The sequence below is a fragment of the Coloeus monedula genome (assembly GCF_965178545.1).
Source record: "Coloeus monedula genome assembly, chromosome: 7".
Lineage (NCBI taxonomy): Eukaryota > Metazoa > Chordata > Aves > Passeriformes > Corvidae > Coloeus > Coloeus monedula.
The window spans coordinates 5,337,124-5,354,514 of NC_138787.1; the positions used below are offsets into that span (position 1 = coordinate 5,337,124).

Consider the following 17,391-nt stretch of genomic DNA (forward strand, 5'->3'; position numbering starts at 1 on the left):
ACTGAGTATGAGGGAAATGGTATGAGGGAAATGGGCAGACCAATACCAGAATCTGACTTGCTGTATAGCTGTTTCATGAAAGTCACGGATATTGTAAAAATGCACCTATCTTCAAGATAACACGAGGAAAGAAAGGGATTTACACTGAGATTGTACTCATGAAGGTTTTTGTTCCCCATTTTTTACTGGTGAGAGACTGTGTTCCCTTCTCCCTACCCCTCCCTGCATCCCCTCTGTACTCTCTACCTCTTTAGGCTGCCATAGCTTTGATGATCACTTGACCTCCAACCAAGAAGGAGGAAAATCCAAGAATGTTGTCAACCTGGGAGCAATCCGCCAAGGCATGAAGCGCTTTCAGTTTCTGCTGAACTGCTGTGAACCAGGCACTATCCCCGATGCCTCCATTTTGGCAGCAGCTCTAGATCTTGTAAGTCGTTATTGGTCTGTTGTTACCTGCTGACACCATGAACATACATGGTGGTCCACCGTCATTCACTAATGCTCTTCGTGTCCCACAGAAAGAATATAAAGCATCACAGCAATGCCAGCTGGTGGTGCTGGTATTAGCTGGAGCTTTAGCATCTCCTTTGTTATAATGTAGCTCTCCATAACTATATTTTTGCCAGTGCAAAGCTTGTATTGTTAACTTCATACTTTGCTCACAGGCACTCTGTTTCTGCTCCTAGTGTCAATATAGAGAATAAGGATTGAAGATTGGATAACTACTCGGAGAGGCACAGGAATTCCACTCACGAGTTCTGACAGAGTTATAATTACAATTAGGCAACACTGAACTATTAAAAATTAACATCTTAGAGTGTGCATGCTTTTAAATGTAGGTTTTGCTTATTTGCCAATGCAAATCAAAGTGACACAATTGAATCCCTTCTTCTTGATATGTTGTATCTCCTTCCTTCTTATCCTTGCAGCTGTGTTTTTTAACAATCTTTTCTAAAGCTGTGGCCTTCAGCCTGTGATTCATATCCCAGTGGGGTCTGTGAGGTCTTTATGTGACAACCAAGGAGTATGACAAATGCAACTATGAAAAACCAGCCAAATAGTAGCAATTTCTTTGCATGCTGCTTTTCTACTTCCTTCCGTAAGTGTTTGGCTGTGTGCAAGCTGAAAAAAGATTAAAAGCCACTCCCTCAGAGCATCCACATGCTCTCTATCCCTTTTCTTCCCACTTTGCACCACACACCCATGTGTCTGTTGTGCTATTTGTGCTCAAATTCCATTTTTTCTCAGTGCTGGTGATGTCAGGCTCATGGACTCTCACTTCCTGCTAGCACTGGGCCCTGACCTTTGCTGCATTGCCTGTTCTATGGCTATAGGGATGTTATGCTCTGCACACCACTCCTTTGTATCTTCATCTTAACTTTGCATACCTGGTCGGCAGATTCAAGCACGTCTGCATTAGTGTTGTCCTGGAGTTGTTGTTGTCGGTTCGCACATAGCTCTATGGTTTGGCGTAGTCCTCATCCATCTTCCAACAGACACATTTTATTCACTATTTCCCATGCTTCCTGCCAGAGCTTGTTGTTGCTCTGGCTGAAAGCTGTGGATGCAGTAGCTGATACAAGTAGTCTATCTCATGGTTTCACAGTCAGAGGTGGCTCTTACAAGTCAGGGTTGCAGTGAGCTCAGAAGGTGGCTTGTAACCTGCTGTGTGTGCGGCACCCAACTTCAGTCTTCAAGACTTCCAGGCTGCCATCCCGTTGCAAATTCTAAACTAATAGGGTTAGTAAGGTGTAAGGTGCATGGGCAGGAAAGAGCTCATTCCTAGCAGGTTTGTCACCAGGATCCTTCCGAAGATGCACCACTCTGTGTTCTAATAAATCAGATAATAAAACAGGGATTTGGCAATTGTGCTCCTATTGCCTGTAAATGCCTTACTTAATTTTTAAATTTCCCAAATGCCTAAGTTACAGACCAGCTTACTCTGTGCCCATGCATGAAGTCAGCTGGAAACTACCAGTCAGAGTGAACTGTTTGAAGATGTCTGTCTTTCCAAGCTGACTTTTACAAACTAAAGTGTAACTGTCTCTCCATTCCACTGAATGATGCAGACGATTTCAGTATTAGAATTTCTAAAAGGTCTACACCTAAAGATGAAGGAAGCCTTGCCCTAGTTATGGACTTGGAAGATTCCAAGTACCTGTTTAGCTGGCATTTTGTCTGCAAAGTATTGGAGATATATAGAAGTTAGCCAGTCCCATGCAGTGTCTATTTTAAAAGATGACAGCCTGTCATCTCACTGTACTGATCAATGGCGACGAAAAATTCCCACAATAAATGTCAGTAGAGTACACCCAAAAGGAAGCATTATGGTGTTTTTTAACTTCTGTTTCCAGGCTTTTGAAGTAATAGTTTGACTCAGGCCTGATGCAAATGAAAAGCTTCTTAAGTAATTTTATCCAGCCTAGTTGCTAAGGCAGCCTTTTAAAAATTAAAGGCAAACAGCTCCAGTTTCAGTTCTTCAATAGTCTTTATGATTATGCTTTTTCATGCAGATTTGCAAAATTCTATTCTTACAACTTTGAAATCTTTGATCAGCCTGGATGTTTGTACCCGTTTGCCACAATGATTTAAAGAAATTAGACCAGTGAAACAAATGCTGCATCCTTATGGAGCTAATAATTGTTTGTATATTAAAATGAGTGCTGCCTTAGGTTTAGCAGCTAGGCAGTTAACATATTTTCCTAGAAGCAGCATCCATCCTTGACTAAATTTTTAAAACTACAATCAAAATATACTGTGCAAATATGCAGTGATAATTGATATATTGCAGCCAGTTTCATCTTTATGTCCCCAGCTTAAGTCCAGACTTTGCAATAATAAAGTTGATTTACTTTGGGATATTTCAGTCTATGCTTAAGTTCGTGCTGAGAGTTTTAATAAACTGCTGTCTATGATTGTGTAATGATGTTATCTGAAGTACCTCATTAGACTAATGTAAATAACTCAGATACCAGCTTTTCTTTGACCAATATAACAGTGTGTGACACCTGTCAGCATTATATTTCTCCAATAAGATGTGTGACCTCATTTGTTTTGACGTGTAAATCTTTTATCCTTGTTTAAATGCAATAGTTGTACTGTTTTCTGGTAGGATTGTGTTTGAGAAGACCTGCTAAGTATTGGGACAGCAGAAGGAAGGTCTAAACTGCAAGAATACTTTTCAATATCCTGACTCCCGGTCACCCTAGGTCTTTTGTCACAGAGGCTCTGTTGTTTCCATGTCCCTGTTTCTATGGCAGAAATATTTTTCTGTAGAAGTGCTTATGATAGGGAAGAAAATCAGAGATTGCTACAAACAGGTTCCCTGAGTAAAAGACTGGGAACAGAAACAAAGAACTGTGTCACGGATTGTACTTGACATCAGATATAATCAGAGAGGTCTGAACTAATTGAAACAGGCAATTTTCCAATACACTAGTTTATAATTCACTCGCAACCTCTCTTCGTATACCTGCTAAGACAACTTTCATGTCAGACTTAATTTTGCTTAGACAAAGCAGAGCTATCCAGTCAGCATCTTTTGACAGTACTCAAATTTACTTTGGCATCTCTTAAAAGTATATTGATTATTTGTACCTTTCTTTTCTGTCTCAGAGACCAGAGGAAATGAATTTTTGATCAAAGTGGCATGTGGACTTAAAGAAAGGACTCAAGCAAAATTACCACCGGTTGATTAGCATTGTAAAAGTCATTGTTCTTGAAAACAAAACTGGACATAAATTCTCTGTAGTCATAAAATTCTGCAGAATCATGTTTACATTAACAATAATGTGATGTTGTGAAATTCCAAATCCATTCTGTATTTGGTTCCTTCCACTCAGGTAATTTCCTGTTTGGAACAAATGGGGTAATCTTTTGAAAAAAAATCAATGGAATTACTTGAATTGTTAACCAGTTTGTGAATTCATGTCAATTTATACAGTACAAGAACAATTTTCAAGGAGCAAAACAATATAGTAGGTCTAATGTTAAAACTGGACTTGTGAACACTTGCATAGGCACAGACAGACTTGTGAGAGTATTGCTGCTGTGTCCGGTTTTGACAGTGACCATGATAACTTGTGTTCTTTTCAGCTACACGTCACCTGCCTGATTCATTTCTCTCCATTTGTGATGTGTTTCTCTGTTGTTTGAGTCCATCTCTGTCCATTCTGTCACATCTTCATCTTTCTCTTGCTGCTGCTGCTTCAGGTTTCTCAGAGCCTCAGGTAAGTAATCACAGGGAGCTTGTGTACTATGATGTTCAGAAAGTCCTTCATTGCAGGTGGTCTTTTTCAGTAATTTTTAAATAATACAGTGATTTTTAATTAATCCTGCTCGTCCTCGTTGCCCCCCATCCTCCATATCCGCCTTTAACTGTGGTAGTTGCATGTTTTCATAATGTTTACAACATGTGGTTTTACAGGATTCCAGTATGCTAAGAAATTTTGACTTTTAAGATTGGTGAACTAAACCAGTAGTAGAGTAAGGCTGGGACTTAACCATGGAGACATATGTGAAGACATAAAGGTTTTACTTTGTGAGAATAAAAGAATAAAATCTTCACCTACTCTGTGTTCCATATTGCATGTGATCAATAAGTAGTTTGTAATGTTTTTCCAGGTGCTAGATATTAGTTTTGTTTCTGATTCTTAGCGAGTGTCTTCCCTCAGATTTCTACCTTCCTCATCAGAACATCACAGCAGCTTAGATCTTCCTATTCAAGAGAATTGCTAATAGATCGCTTTTTCCCCCCTATTTTTGTACAAATGTGAGCAAAAGCTGCAAATGGATGTTGTGTGAATAATTTCTTAAATCAAAGTTTAGGAGCACTGGTCCAAAATTTCTTGCTTTCAATTTTTTATTAAAACACTGTTGGGCTCTATTTAATAATGTTCAACAGACCATCTTACAGGGTCTTAGGGCCTGCTTATTATTTATAGATCACATTTGACAAGTCCTTCTTTATATGTAGATGCTGATCTGCTTAAATAATTTCATTAAAGCTGTCAGCATCTAAAAGTGTGTAATACATGTTTGTGCTCTGTGAAATCCCTGTTAGTGAACCTTTTAAAGCCAGCCGGTAAACTGTAGGCATTGTTGTGTTCTTAGTTTTACAAACTGCTGGCCGCAGGAGTTTTGGTTGTGAAAATTTCAGGAAGAAAGGGGAAAATTAAATGAAAATTAGGAAAACTATTTGCTTTTTAGTCACTTTCCATGTCTGTAAGGATGTTATTTTGGCAGTTGTAGACTGCTGGGGAAAAAGCTACACCTGAACCAACCCTTTAGGAAACAAAATTACTGTGTCCATTTTTGAACATTTTCAAAGGTTTCAAGAGCATTCTTTATTGGTCTAACATGTATGCTTCTGGGTGAAATACAAATTATTGTATAATTTATATATGTATAATTTCTCCCATTAAAATGATTCTTCCAAGCCAGGAATGGGAGGATTTTCCTCTGGAAACTAGTCAGTCCTTTCAAAACTCAGCTGCTGGTTATTTCAGTAATAAATGGTCTGACACTTTTTAAAGCCATTGAAATTCAGCCATTGAAATTTTGTTGACTTATGCCAGAGTAATACATTTCTGTATCCATGGATATTTATTATAACCACAAAACAGCGCTTTTCCTAGTTTTAACAAACCACCATTAATGCTTTCACCCCAAGTTTCACAAGCAGGACCTAAAGTGACAAATGCTGACATTTGCTCCTGCAATATTTGCAGCCTTAGTAGCAAAGGTGAAACTAAAACTTGACATGTTTATACCGTAACAGTGTTAGATGCATTCTTCTGCTTTTGCAGTTAGATGGCTTCTGAAGGAGAACATTACAGAGGGGAATAATGTTCTTTTTAAGTTTATATTGTGTTTCTTTCTGCCCCTCTAGTGTTTGGATTAAGCAAAACTGTTCAGTCTTTATGAGCTTGGTTTTAGTAGCTCAAGAGGTGAGACTTACACAGAGAGACTCTGGTGTCAGCTTTTTATGAAGAGATTGGTCATACTGTGTGACTTCTTGGCAAGTTTGCAAAGCAATTTTTTAGAGTGCAGAATACTCTAATGTTCAGGGAGTTTTTCCAAAGCATTTTTGCTTTTAAGGTGATTTTTTGCAAACTTTTCAGGAAGCTCCTGTAGTGGCGCGAGCAGCCCTGTTCCTTGAGTGTGCACGCTTTGTTCACCGCTGTAATCGTGGCAACTGGCCTGAGTGGATGAAGGGCCACCATGTGAACATTACCAAGAAAGGCCTGTCTCGTGGCCGTTCTCCTATTGTGGGCAACAAAAGGAACCAGAAGCTGCAGTGGAATGCAGCTAAGCTCTTCTACCAGTGGGGAGATGTAAGTGTTTGTTTCTATTCTACTTACATTAAAAAACATGGCAAAATGTAAAGGTAATTGCATCCTATACAGAATTTCAGTTCTTGTAAGATGGGGACTCAGAAGCCTCCCTTCAAACTTGCACTTCACAGCCTGCCAGGATCACCCCTTCTCCTAAAAAGTGTTGCGCTTTGAAGCTGGCTAAGCGCCAAGCACCCACAAAAAAACCATCTACTTATTTTCCTCTGCTATAACTGAGCAGAGAAGGAGGAATTGAGAACTTCATTTTTCATGAGTTGAGATAAGGATTATTGAAAAAAAAACACTTTATGGAAAAACAGGTTCAAAACTTAAACAGTATAAAGAAGATTTATTATTACCAGAATTAAAAGTAAAAAGGGTAATGAGAACCAAAGCAAATCTTCAGAACACTTTTTTTTCCCGGTCCCTCCCTCTTTCCACCAACCATGCAAGGAAACAAAACACGGGGTTTTGGTCAGTATTTCACTTCTTAAAAATCTTTCTTTAGTATTCTTAAGGAGAAGAGTTTCTTCTGCTGTGCCGTGGGATCCTTCCCATGGGACGTAGTTCTCTGCAAACTTTTCTTGCATGATTTTAACTTCCACAAGCAGCAGTCCCACCCGAACCTGCTGCAGCGTGAGTCCCTTCCACGGGCCAAGCCATTTTCCCACAGTTGCCTAGCGTGGGTCATTTTAGATCATGGGGTTTAGTCTTTTAAGGATGAGCTGTTCTAGTTTGGAAATGAAGGCTCTCTTCCTCTATCTATAAAAGCAAGGATCATCTCTCTTTGTTCAAGTTCCTCACTAGATTACAGCTTTTCAGTATCCACGTTCTCCAGCGTGAGCACTCTTTTTCACGGGCTGCACGTGGATCCCTGCACCCCCCATGCACCTCATGAATTATAGGGAAACAGTCTGTTGTATTATAGTCTTCACCACCGCTTGCAGGAGAATCTCAGCTCCAGTGCCTGGAGCACCTGCTCCCTCTCTTTTTTTTTCACAGGCCTCAATGCTCCCATGTTGGTTTTCCTCATGTGTTCTCACTTTTCCTTTTTCTCTGGCTTGGAAGAAAGTTGTTGTCTGTAAGTTGCAGCTGAGAGGTTAATCTCATCCACGCTCTGCATCCGGGAATTGCTCACCATGTCTCTCACTGCTGGCCACGTGGTCCCTGCCAGCCCCGGCTGCATGGTCCTCTCCAGTATTGCACGGGCGGCTCTGGCCTCAGGAGGGCTCCAGCTGCACGGTCCGGCCTTGGAAGGGCCCCGGCCGTGTGGGCACCAGCGGCGGCCACTGGGATAGGCCCCAGCGGGCACCTCACCACGCCTCGGGAGTAGAAAGAGAACTTCCCGCAGTTTTTCCTCTCTTAAATATGTCATGACAGAGGCGTTACCAACTTCTCTAATTGGGCTAGTAACCTGCCCATTGTCAGAGCCTTCAGGGATTGGCTCTGTGCCGGACATGGAAGTTTTGAGCAGCTTTTCTCCCGCCCCCAGCAAAAACCAGGCTGTGTTAAACCAACACACTTTGTTAGGACGTGTTCTCTCAAGGATGTGTTTGGTCCATTCTCCTTTTTCCAGCACTTGTCATGTGTGAATGGCTAAGGAAGCATGGAAATGCGATGTGTGATACTACTTTCTATTTTTCTTGCTTCCAAATATACTTAGTCTAGGGCTCCTTGAACTAGGTGTGGTGCTGTATACTTGGTAATGGGTTTCTCTTTTGCATACTTATTCAATTCCTCTTTGAACCCTTACAGACTATTAGCACTTATTGTTCTTTGGCAAGGAATTCTACAGAGCTACTATGAGTCATGCAAAGAATTGTTTCTTTTTGTTTGGAGCTTGAATACTTCAAGTTCTATTTGATTGTGATCTCTTACCATACAGGAACGAGGCAATTGCCTTATCTGGCCTTCTCAACACCCCTTGCAATTTCCATGTAAACCCCCTATGATGTAATTGCTGAACATCTGACACATACACAGGTCATTTCTCACAACTCAAATTAGTGGGAGAAGTTCCTTTGATCAGTTACAGATATCTTTCTGGAAATGAGCTTTGTGGTTCTCACCTCTTCTAAAAACCAGTGATTTTTACAATGAGCATAATGATTCCCATCATCCCCACTCTTCCCCCTGAAAAACAGAAAACATAAAATCCAATGCTTATGGGAATTTTAAAATCACGTGTTCCGCATTTCTGACCTGTATTCTTGTAGGTTAAATGAACACGTGCTTCTCAGTGGAGCACATTGTAGGGAACCTCAAAATAAAGCTGACCATATCAATATATTCCCACCACAGAATGGGCCGGGGAAGAATCCAACTTGGGTCTGAGAACCAAAGCTTAGTATCTTCATAGATCTCCTCCTTCCATTTCTAAAGCTAACTCAGAAAATGCTACCTGGTCATCCTACTCTCTGTAAAGTCTCAAACACAGGCGATTATCTTAATAACAGCACGAATACCAAAGTTCCTTCAAAAAGCAAATAGGGTGAAGGTATTTGCTTCTATATTGCATGAAGTCACTGCCTTAGCCTGACTCCTTTGAGATCTTGTTTTAAGTGGAGAGCATAGGATTACACAGTCATTGAATTTTTGCATGCTTTCAGACAGCCAGGACTATCCATCTCTGTCAGGACTATCCATCTCTGTTGGTAGATGCTATGCTTCTAGACATTCCTTTTTCTCAGATTCTAAAAAATGAAAACAAGCAAGATGGTAACTGTTAGAAGCCCCTCAGCTACAATTTTTAGTAACTGATATACTTGACCTGGAAAAAGTCCAGGGAGGTTTTCTTTTCATGATGTCTGATTCATGGTCATAAGAAAGGAGCCAGGGAAATCTGATCAAAGGCAGCTTAGCATAATTGCCTTCCCCTTAACTTTAATAGCATCATAAGACTTACCTGGATGCATTCTCCATTCTAAGACTAGTGTGTGTGTTTGCTGCTGCTTAGGAACATTTTAGAAGGGAAAAGCCTTACATTTACGTAACTGTAAGGCAGGATAAGATTTGGAGGGTAGTTTTAGAGTGTGAAGTTTTTCCTTTTCCTGCAAGGTGTCTACTTGTTCATATTTCTGATTCTTTACACTGAAGGCCAGAAAAATTTATTTAACCACAACATTACTGGCCCCTCAAAAGACTCAAGCTCTGAGACTGGCCTGCACCTAGCACTACTCCTTTATATGGAATGTGAAGCAAGGCTGGTCCTCTGGCACTGCTTTTCCTCACAGTACATCTTTCAGATGAAACTGGCTGCAAGGATGAACAGCAACCACCAGTCAAGCCCGGAAGGCCAGGCATCTGAAAGCTCCTCAGGCAGCTCCTTTTTTGGCTCTGACGAGATTCCAATCAGACAGTCTGAATTATAAGGAGAACTGGCTTCCTGTGGCTGAAGTAGAGGCACCTGCTGTAGAAGACACTGCTGTTTCTCTGTTAAATCTTGGACAATAAGAAAAGAAAATAATATCTTAACAAAGCGTAAAGAATATTCACAAAATACTCTGAATGCACTGAGGCTGTTTTCTGGGTTTTTTTATTCCAGTAAATAAGGCTGGAAATTTTTGCTTATTATGGATTCTTGCTTGTGGATTCTTGCTTATGGATTCACTGCTCACTAATTGTGATATACAGTGCTATTGTCAAAGTTTAGTCAGACCAAGAAAGGAGGTAAATCTTTTTTTCTACACCAACTCCTTTAATTTGGCCTCCCTAATAGCCATCAGAGAATCACAGTTGTGAACCCTTTCCACAGAATGTGAGACTTGGACTGCCCATAGCAGTGATAAACCTTTTAAATCAAAAGACCTGACTTGTTCTGCTGTCTTTTGAAATAATGAAATGTTAAATCTATTCTGATCGGGTTAGTCTGTCATTTCCTTTGACTGCTTCTGTTAAGAGGACTTTTGGTTTTGCTTCTCTATTAGCGAGAAACCAAAAATTCAGAAAATACATTTCAGCAATTCAGTATCTATTAGATGGGCAGCTGTGGGATTATGTCTTATTGCTTTAAGATTAAGGTGGACTATACAGCATAAAAACAGTTTTGTGGAGGAAATAAAGACTGTTACTGTGTTCCTAAATCACAGTATAGTTTCTTAAGCAGAAGACCTACATTCTCAGTGGAAAGACTTAGAAAAATCTGGAATAAATCTATCAAAGGAACAAAGAAAAATGGAAGAAATTAATACTAAATAATGACCTAATCTCTTTCTGCTTGTCATGTGCCAGTTTGGGGGGTTTATTGTTTTACTAAATCTACTAAAATTTTTCATCCTGAAATTTGACAGTGTTTGCAAATTTTTGTTGAAAAAAGGGGAAAATAAATTATGGTGTTGATAGCAATTACTCTGTCATCCCTTTCTCCATTTCAGACAATAAATATAAAGCCAGGGCATTCTGATTGGGCTGAAATTATCACCTCCTTGTGCTTCTCTTTCTCCATCTGCAGGCAATTGGTGTCCGCCTCAATGAGCTGTGCCACGCTGAGAGCGAGAGCCCTGCCAACTTGCTTGGCCTCATTTATGATGAGGAGACCAAAAGGCGCCTGAGAAAGGAGGATGAGGAAGAAGACTTTTTAGATGACAGTAAGGAGACTCCCTTTACTACAAGAACCCCCGCTTGTAAGAACCTTTGCTTTAGGAGCACTTAATATTTATTCTCTTTTCATTTTCTTGCCACCCGGCTTTATTTCTCAGTCCCTCACTTTCACCCCAGATTCCTCCCTGTTCTTTTTGTGCCTGGATGTAAAACATGTGTGGCAGTACTGAGATACTTGTATGGAAAAGAGAAGGGGAAACCAGGCAGTGAGCTGCAATTCCTGTACACAGAAACTGCAGTTGCAAGCAGAGTAATAATTTATTTCTTGAGCCTTGCTGTCACCTGCGTGTCAAAAACAGTTCAGGCTCCAGTCCTCACAGTTACTTCTGCCAAAATATTTGTGTAATATCAGCTGCTTTTCCGTTTCTGAACATTGACGAGTCTACTCATCTGACGTGAATTGGCACAGCTCTGCTAAAGGCTTTTAAAACTTGACTTCAGTATAGTGCCTGATCTTCAGGCAGAAATAAAAAAAAGCATCATTAAAAATCTGTATAACAACCAGATGATGAAACCACACACATTTGTGCCTGTGTGTACCTAAGGGTAGAAGAGCTGTGACAGATCACTGAGCCTGAAAGTCCGTATAGGCATGCAACTTTTAGCAAACCCACAGCAAAAACTGTGAACCAAAATAAATTGTCAAAACGCATCCTGTTGTAGGTGTATGTGAAGGTGGTAACAAACATTATGTGCTCTTTAGACACCATTTGTGTATACATGTGTGCTGTAATTTACTGGTGCTTGTCTACGTGTACTGTTGTTCCCCACTGGATGTAGTGCACAGACACTGTTTATCTTCTGCTTTCTCTTCCCGTGGTTTTGGATTTGTTCTTGCATAAAGGCCAGCTTTGGAGTAGAGAGAAGCTGGCAGGAAGAGCGACATGGCATTTATAAGAAATGAGCTCAAGAGAAGGTCTTGGCTCTAAGCTAGACCTTCCCATATGCCACTGTGTGGTGTGCCAGTGCTGGCAGCTACAGAAGCATGGGTGGCTGTTCTGGATATTTGATTGTCCCTTTAGGGGATATAGCCAAAGCAGGAGGAGGTTGCATACCAAAGAGTCCTTCTCCTGCACCACAAATGAACAACTGCATTCTCATGACTGAGTGACAGAATAGGCTTTCTTTTCCCTGTTCAGCCACTCATACCAGGCACTCAAGGGGATGTGGAGCTGCTTTGAAAAGATACCCTGAGACAAGAAAATGAAGATCAGGTTCTGGTCTGGAAAGACATCTAAATGCTGAAGAGCTCTCCTGAAAACCAGTGTCTGAAAATAGCTGATCAGCATCCTTGCTGTAGGAGTTTTCAAAAGCTGCCTTATATGCTGTAGGAAGTAGAACGCAAAGCATCAAATATGCAGTTGGATATTCCATTATACTCCATGTCTCATTTGCATTTGATATTTCAGATTATTTTAATCTTAACAAAGTCCACAATTCATTACTGGCGATGTGTACAGGGGATCTGGCAAGCATCACAGAATTATTCTGGTTTTATCTGATCCCTGCGAAAGATTTGACTGAATGCAAAACTGAACAGGGGAAGAAGGGTATCTACTTCTTAACCTGTATTACCCTTAATTGAGGTGTACACAAAATGCCGTAAGCTTGTAGTTAGTTTAGTAGGTACTTCAGCATAATACTCTATAATATACACTATAGTCAACTATCGTGTTACTTCAATGTAATGCAATATTGTAATATAATATAATGCAATATAAACGTTAGTATTATTGTATGTGCTGGTAAATACATGGTTTGGTATTTAATTGATTCTGTTTCTTTTAGTGTAGGAAAAGTAGCACAGAAGTGTGTGGTTTCCTTTCTTCAGTGCAGCTTCCATCGTGCACCATATGTAAAAATATGTCCATCACCTCTTGATTCCAGGTCTTGTATTAACTCCTTGTTCATGATAGAAATATTCTTTCCTAGGCACTGTGAATCCTACCAAATGTTGTTGTCCTTTTGCACTAAAAATGGCGGCCTGTCAGCTTCTCCTGGAGATAACCACATTCCTTCGAGAGACCTTCCCCTACATGCCCAGACCACGGACTGAGCCTCTTGTGGTAAGTGGACCACACACATTGGAGAGGGCTTTTCCCACAGAATCACTGGATTCCAGGTCCTGACAAGAGGTAGGGTGGGATAAAAACTCCAGTGGATCTCTGCAGGGAGAAAGGAGCCATTGTGTGGTGAACAGAAGATGGTCAGGGTACATGAAATGGGTTGATTAAGAAGGTAAGACTGTGGATGCACAACATGTGCTGCTGGAAGTTCAAGAAAGTTTCCAAACAGAGAAGAAAAATTGAGAAACCAAGGGTGGGGGACCTGGGAAGTGTGGGAGGCAGACTACAGGAAGTGACAAGCTCACATGCTCATTAGCTGAATAGCAGGGCCAGTGGTCAGGGATCAGAACAAGGCAGTTAGGGGAAGGGAACATAATGGTTTACAGAGAATTTGCCAGTGCTTTAAAACTGCAGATTTTTGATTTGGGTTAGACCAAGAGAATTGCAGGGTGAATAGGAAGGAAGGGAAGAGATGGTGACCAAGAAGCAAAGAAAGAAAAAAATCTCCACGAGACCCAGAGAGGCACAGGCAAATCCTGGCATAAACAATAAGCTAAACAACTGATTAGGTGACAAATAATGCTGTGAATAGCAGAACCCATGAAAACTGATTTACAGTGATTCATTTTTGTGTGGATTTTCTTATTTCTAATACTATGGTTTAACATTACTTAGCCTGTTGTTTCAAAAAATACACGTGCACACAGTCGTCTTTTGACAAATTGAGTTGAAGGTGACCATCAGCTTCAGAGGTGGTTAGCATGGAATGAGATGAGAATTGAATGGCTGACATGGTTTCAGCTTTTAAGCTAGATTTCTTTAAGAAATCAGGATTAAAATTATAAAGAAAAAATGAGAACTTAGATTTCCATGAAGGATTTAGCCCTACTATCCAGTTTTTTGTTAATGACAGATCAAATTTTAGTGATGTCAATATGCTTGAAAGGCTGATTTATCTGAGTATTATTGTAATTTGGTTCTGAAAATGTTTCCAAAGACTGTAGACCTGCGATGAAGTGGCTCAGCCCCAAGGTATGCAAGAAGAACAATTTTTAAAAGCAATAAATTCAGCAAAATCCTGCTTAAACACATTGTTGATACTCTTTCAACACAATAAAGACTGCATCTAAAAGCAGGATAATACCATGGTTTAGAATTCATGTCATTAAGTAGTTAGGCTTGGAACTAAGAATATGTTGGTTAATGAAGGTCAACAGAAATTAGTACTTTTGTGTGAGATAGAAGTGTAACTGCTTAATCCCTTTCCAGACTTGTATATGGGAGACAAGGAGGAGGAATTATTCTGTGATCTATAGGTGAAAGAAACTGTAAGGTCACATGCAAGAGTCTGTAAGTTAAAATGACCATAGAGTGCTGCTTCTAACTTTGTACAGGAGAAAAAAAAGAGGAAACAACAATCCAGATTAAAATATTAAGTCTGTATTTTTGGAGTGATGCTTCCTTTCCAAGAAAAACAGGTACATAATGTTATGATCCATATAGCTGGAATTTCAGTAGAGCAAATCTCACTTCCATTTGGTGTTTGTAGGCATACGTCTTCCATAGATAGGAGCACAGCCTTGGAAGCCTTGAAGAACCGAAACATTTGCAACTAAACTAGCTTCGATGAACTAGTTTGACTACCAGGAGAGCATGCAGACTTGCCAAGGCTATGGGCCGAATGAGGTAGACAGCCCTGACTGAAGTTCCACCCAAAGCCTCTTATTGATGATGGAACAGATACAAGTTCATTTTGCTCATGGCTGGAGACAGTCTGAACCCACCTGGATGTATTCTTGTGTCACCCACTCTGAGTGACCCTTACTTGGCAGGGTGGTTGGACTAGATGTTCTCCAGAGGTCCTTTCCAATCCTAATAATTCTTTGATTCTGTGATTTATGTTTCCCCTCCTGAGCCTGCAGCCAGAGTGTTAATGCACTGGGGAATGTTAACCAGCAATGTGTGTTAGCACCTGGTAACTCTTCCATCCTGGCAGGTGGCTCAGCCTGCTGCAAAGCCAAAGAGCAGTTGGCTTATGTGTGATTAAATAAACCCTATCTGAAGCAGTTCTTCCTGAAGCTTCTCTAGTTGCAGTGGGAGCTCATACTGCTGGCACATCTGTGTGGTCTACAGGATCTGGAGAGCTGCAGGCTGCGTCTGGACCCTGAGATGGACCGACACAGGTATGAGAGAAAGATCAGCTTTGCTGGGGTTCTGGATGAAAATGAAGATTCAAAGGATTCCCTACACAGCAGCAGCCACACCCTCAAATCTGAGGCGGGCTTCGAGGAGAAAAAAGGTTTGTCAGCACAATCAGGCTTTTGTAGTCTCAGGGCTTGTGAAGTGGCGCTTGACTTTGTGTTTTCATTTGCACAGACTGTTGAAAAGCAGGCAGCCATGGAGTCACGTGGCTTTAAATAATTTCTGAGATACTTCTGGCCTTCAGGGTTACATATAATGAATGTGAGAAGCAAAGATGTTAAATTTTATAAAACAGTGCTATGACTGAAATTGATTGAAAGCTTTGCACTCTTGCTAAAAAGAAGCAATCCTTTTTTGAAATTGTCTCTAAGTGGGATGCTGAGAGAAGCATCACTATTTGATTTATTGTAAAAAAAAGATCAAAAGTGGTGTTATTTGGTTTTTTTCTAGTCACAGCTTTTCATTTAGGGGAGATCACAGATAAAAGGGAAAATTGGTATTTTTCTGTGGAAAATCTGTATCAGTTTGGAAGTCATGGCATCACAAAAAATTTGTGTAATTGGTCTCTTGAATTCTTTGCTACCACATGAAAAATACATGTGGCTTTTGATGGCTAGCAGATTGATGTTACCAACATATCGTGTACTGTACAAGCAAACTCCAAGCTCACTGTGTTTGCTGAGAATAGCAGATCGTTTCCATTTTTGAGCCATCTCATGCGAGACTCACCTTATATCTGATGGTACAAGTGTTGCAATACAATATAGTCATCGTGTGTATTTGCAATTAGAGACTAAACTTCCAGATACTTACCTCTAGATGACCTGCTAACAAGTTTCCTAGAAATATTTACATTCTGTCTCATAATAGTAATTTACAGATGCAGGTATTTGAATGATAATTTTGATGATTGCTTGAAAAGGATAAATGTTTAATGATTGTTTCACAACAGTGGGGTCTGTGGCTGGTTTTCCTCTAGGAACTGTAATGTCTATTAATGATTCGGAGGAGATTTTATTGACTTCTAGGCGCTTTGGGTAAAGTTTGTGTTGTCTTCAGCTGTGACCTTGCCACAGTAACTGGAGAAAATATTAGAAATTATTCCAAGACTTGCATGGTATAAAATTTTCTCCAAAACTGTGTGTCCAGTGGGCCAGTTACTTCTGTGCAGACAGATGGGTACCCACTTAAAAAAGGTGAGCTGAATAAATTGATGCTCAGCCTTATTTTGTCTACTAATACTCTGGGTGTATTAGCAGCCCAGAAAAACACAGCCTTATGGTCTGTCTGATAGTCTAAGATGTGTGGAATAAGATGTCTCTACCTATTTAGATGAGGAAAAGTTTGGGTTTGGTGTTGGGTTTGTTTTGAGGATAGTTATAACAATTGCTTGAAACATTTTTAAGCTTTTCAGGGAACAGTCCCACTCACTGGGCTGCTACCTGAGTGGGGGAATACCGTCAAGCATGCAGTCCTGCCGGAAACTGCTGGTGGAAAGTCTCTAACTATCCTGGTTTTGTTAGAGACAATGCTGACTTAGCTTTTCCTTTGCATGTTACTGTGCTACAGGTGTAATGTATTTTTGCAAAGATAGTATTAACTTTCTGCATCCTTTTCTTGGTTAAACTACATATTTCTGCAGTTTTATTTGGGTTTTCTTTCCATTATCACTTTTCCCTAAGCTGTCATGTAGTTTTCCTTTACTAAAGCTGCCTCTTTACTGCATTTTAGACATGGGGAAAGTGACTATGGTAGGAAGGTTGAATCCTAATATACCTTAGCAAAAATGTAATTCCCCTATTTTAGAAGCCAAATAAATGCAAGATAATGATGTATTTTAAAATTACAATAATTAGTTTCTTTTCTCTGGCCACAACATATCCTTCTGGAAATCCACCTGGGCCAAACACTACAGATGCAGAGGCATCTTTCATAATCTACACTTTTCTAGAGAAGAAAACATTGTTGTGTGAATGTAACTAAATTTTGATTGCCTGTAGTGAGAGGTTTCTTTATCTCAAACTCTTTGATGAGTACTAATCTGTTTCCCTTCATTTTTCCGGACTATTAAAAACTTTGCTCTCATTGCTCCCCCCAGGCATGGCTTAGCAGCTATCCAAAAGCCACGGGTTTACTGTATAGAATCTGCTCCAGGTAGGTCTGAAATACAGACACTACAGCTAGGTAGA

At 40.2% G+C, this 17,391-nt stretch overlaps 1 protein-coding gene across 1 annotated transcript in view; it reads left to right on the plus strand.

Moving 5' to 3' along the window:
* Positions 1 to 17,391, plus strand: part of UNC80 (unc-80 homolog, NALCN channel complex subunit) — a gene marked incomplete at both ends in the record, with an annotated part of 145,668 nt that overhangs the window by 62,743 nt on the left and 65,534 nt on the right. The window contains 5 exons of the mRNA XM_082284923.1: positions 255 to 427; positions 6,123 to 6,335; positions 10,786 to 10,921; positions 12,867 to 13,000; positions 15,134 to 15,299. Of these exons, the coding sequence (XP_082141049.1) occupies positions 255 to 427; positions 6,123 to 6,335; positions 10,786 to 10,921; positions 12,867 to 13,000; positions 15,134 to 15,299 (822 nt within the window). The remainder of the gene's footprint in view (positions 1 to 254; positions 428 to 6,122; positions 6,336 to 10,785; positions 10,922 to 12,866; positions 13,001 to 15,133; positions 15,300 to 17,391) is intronic.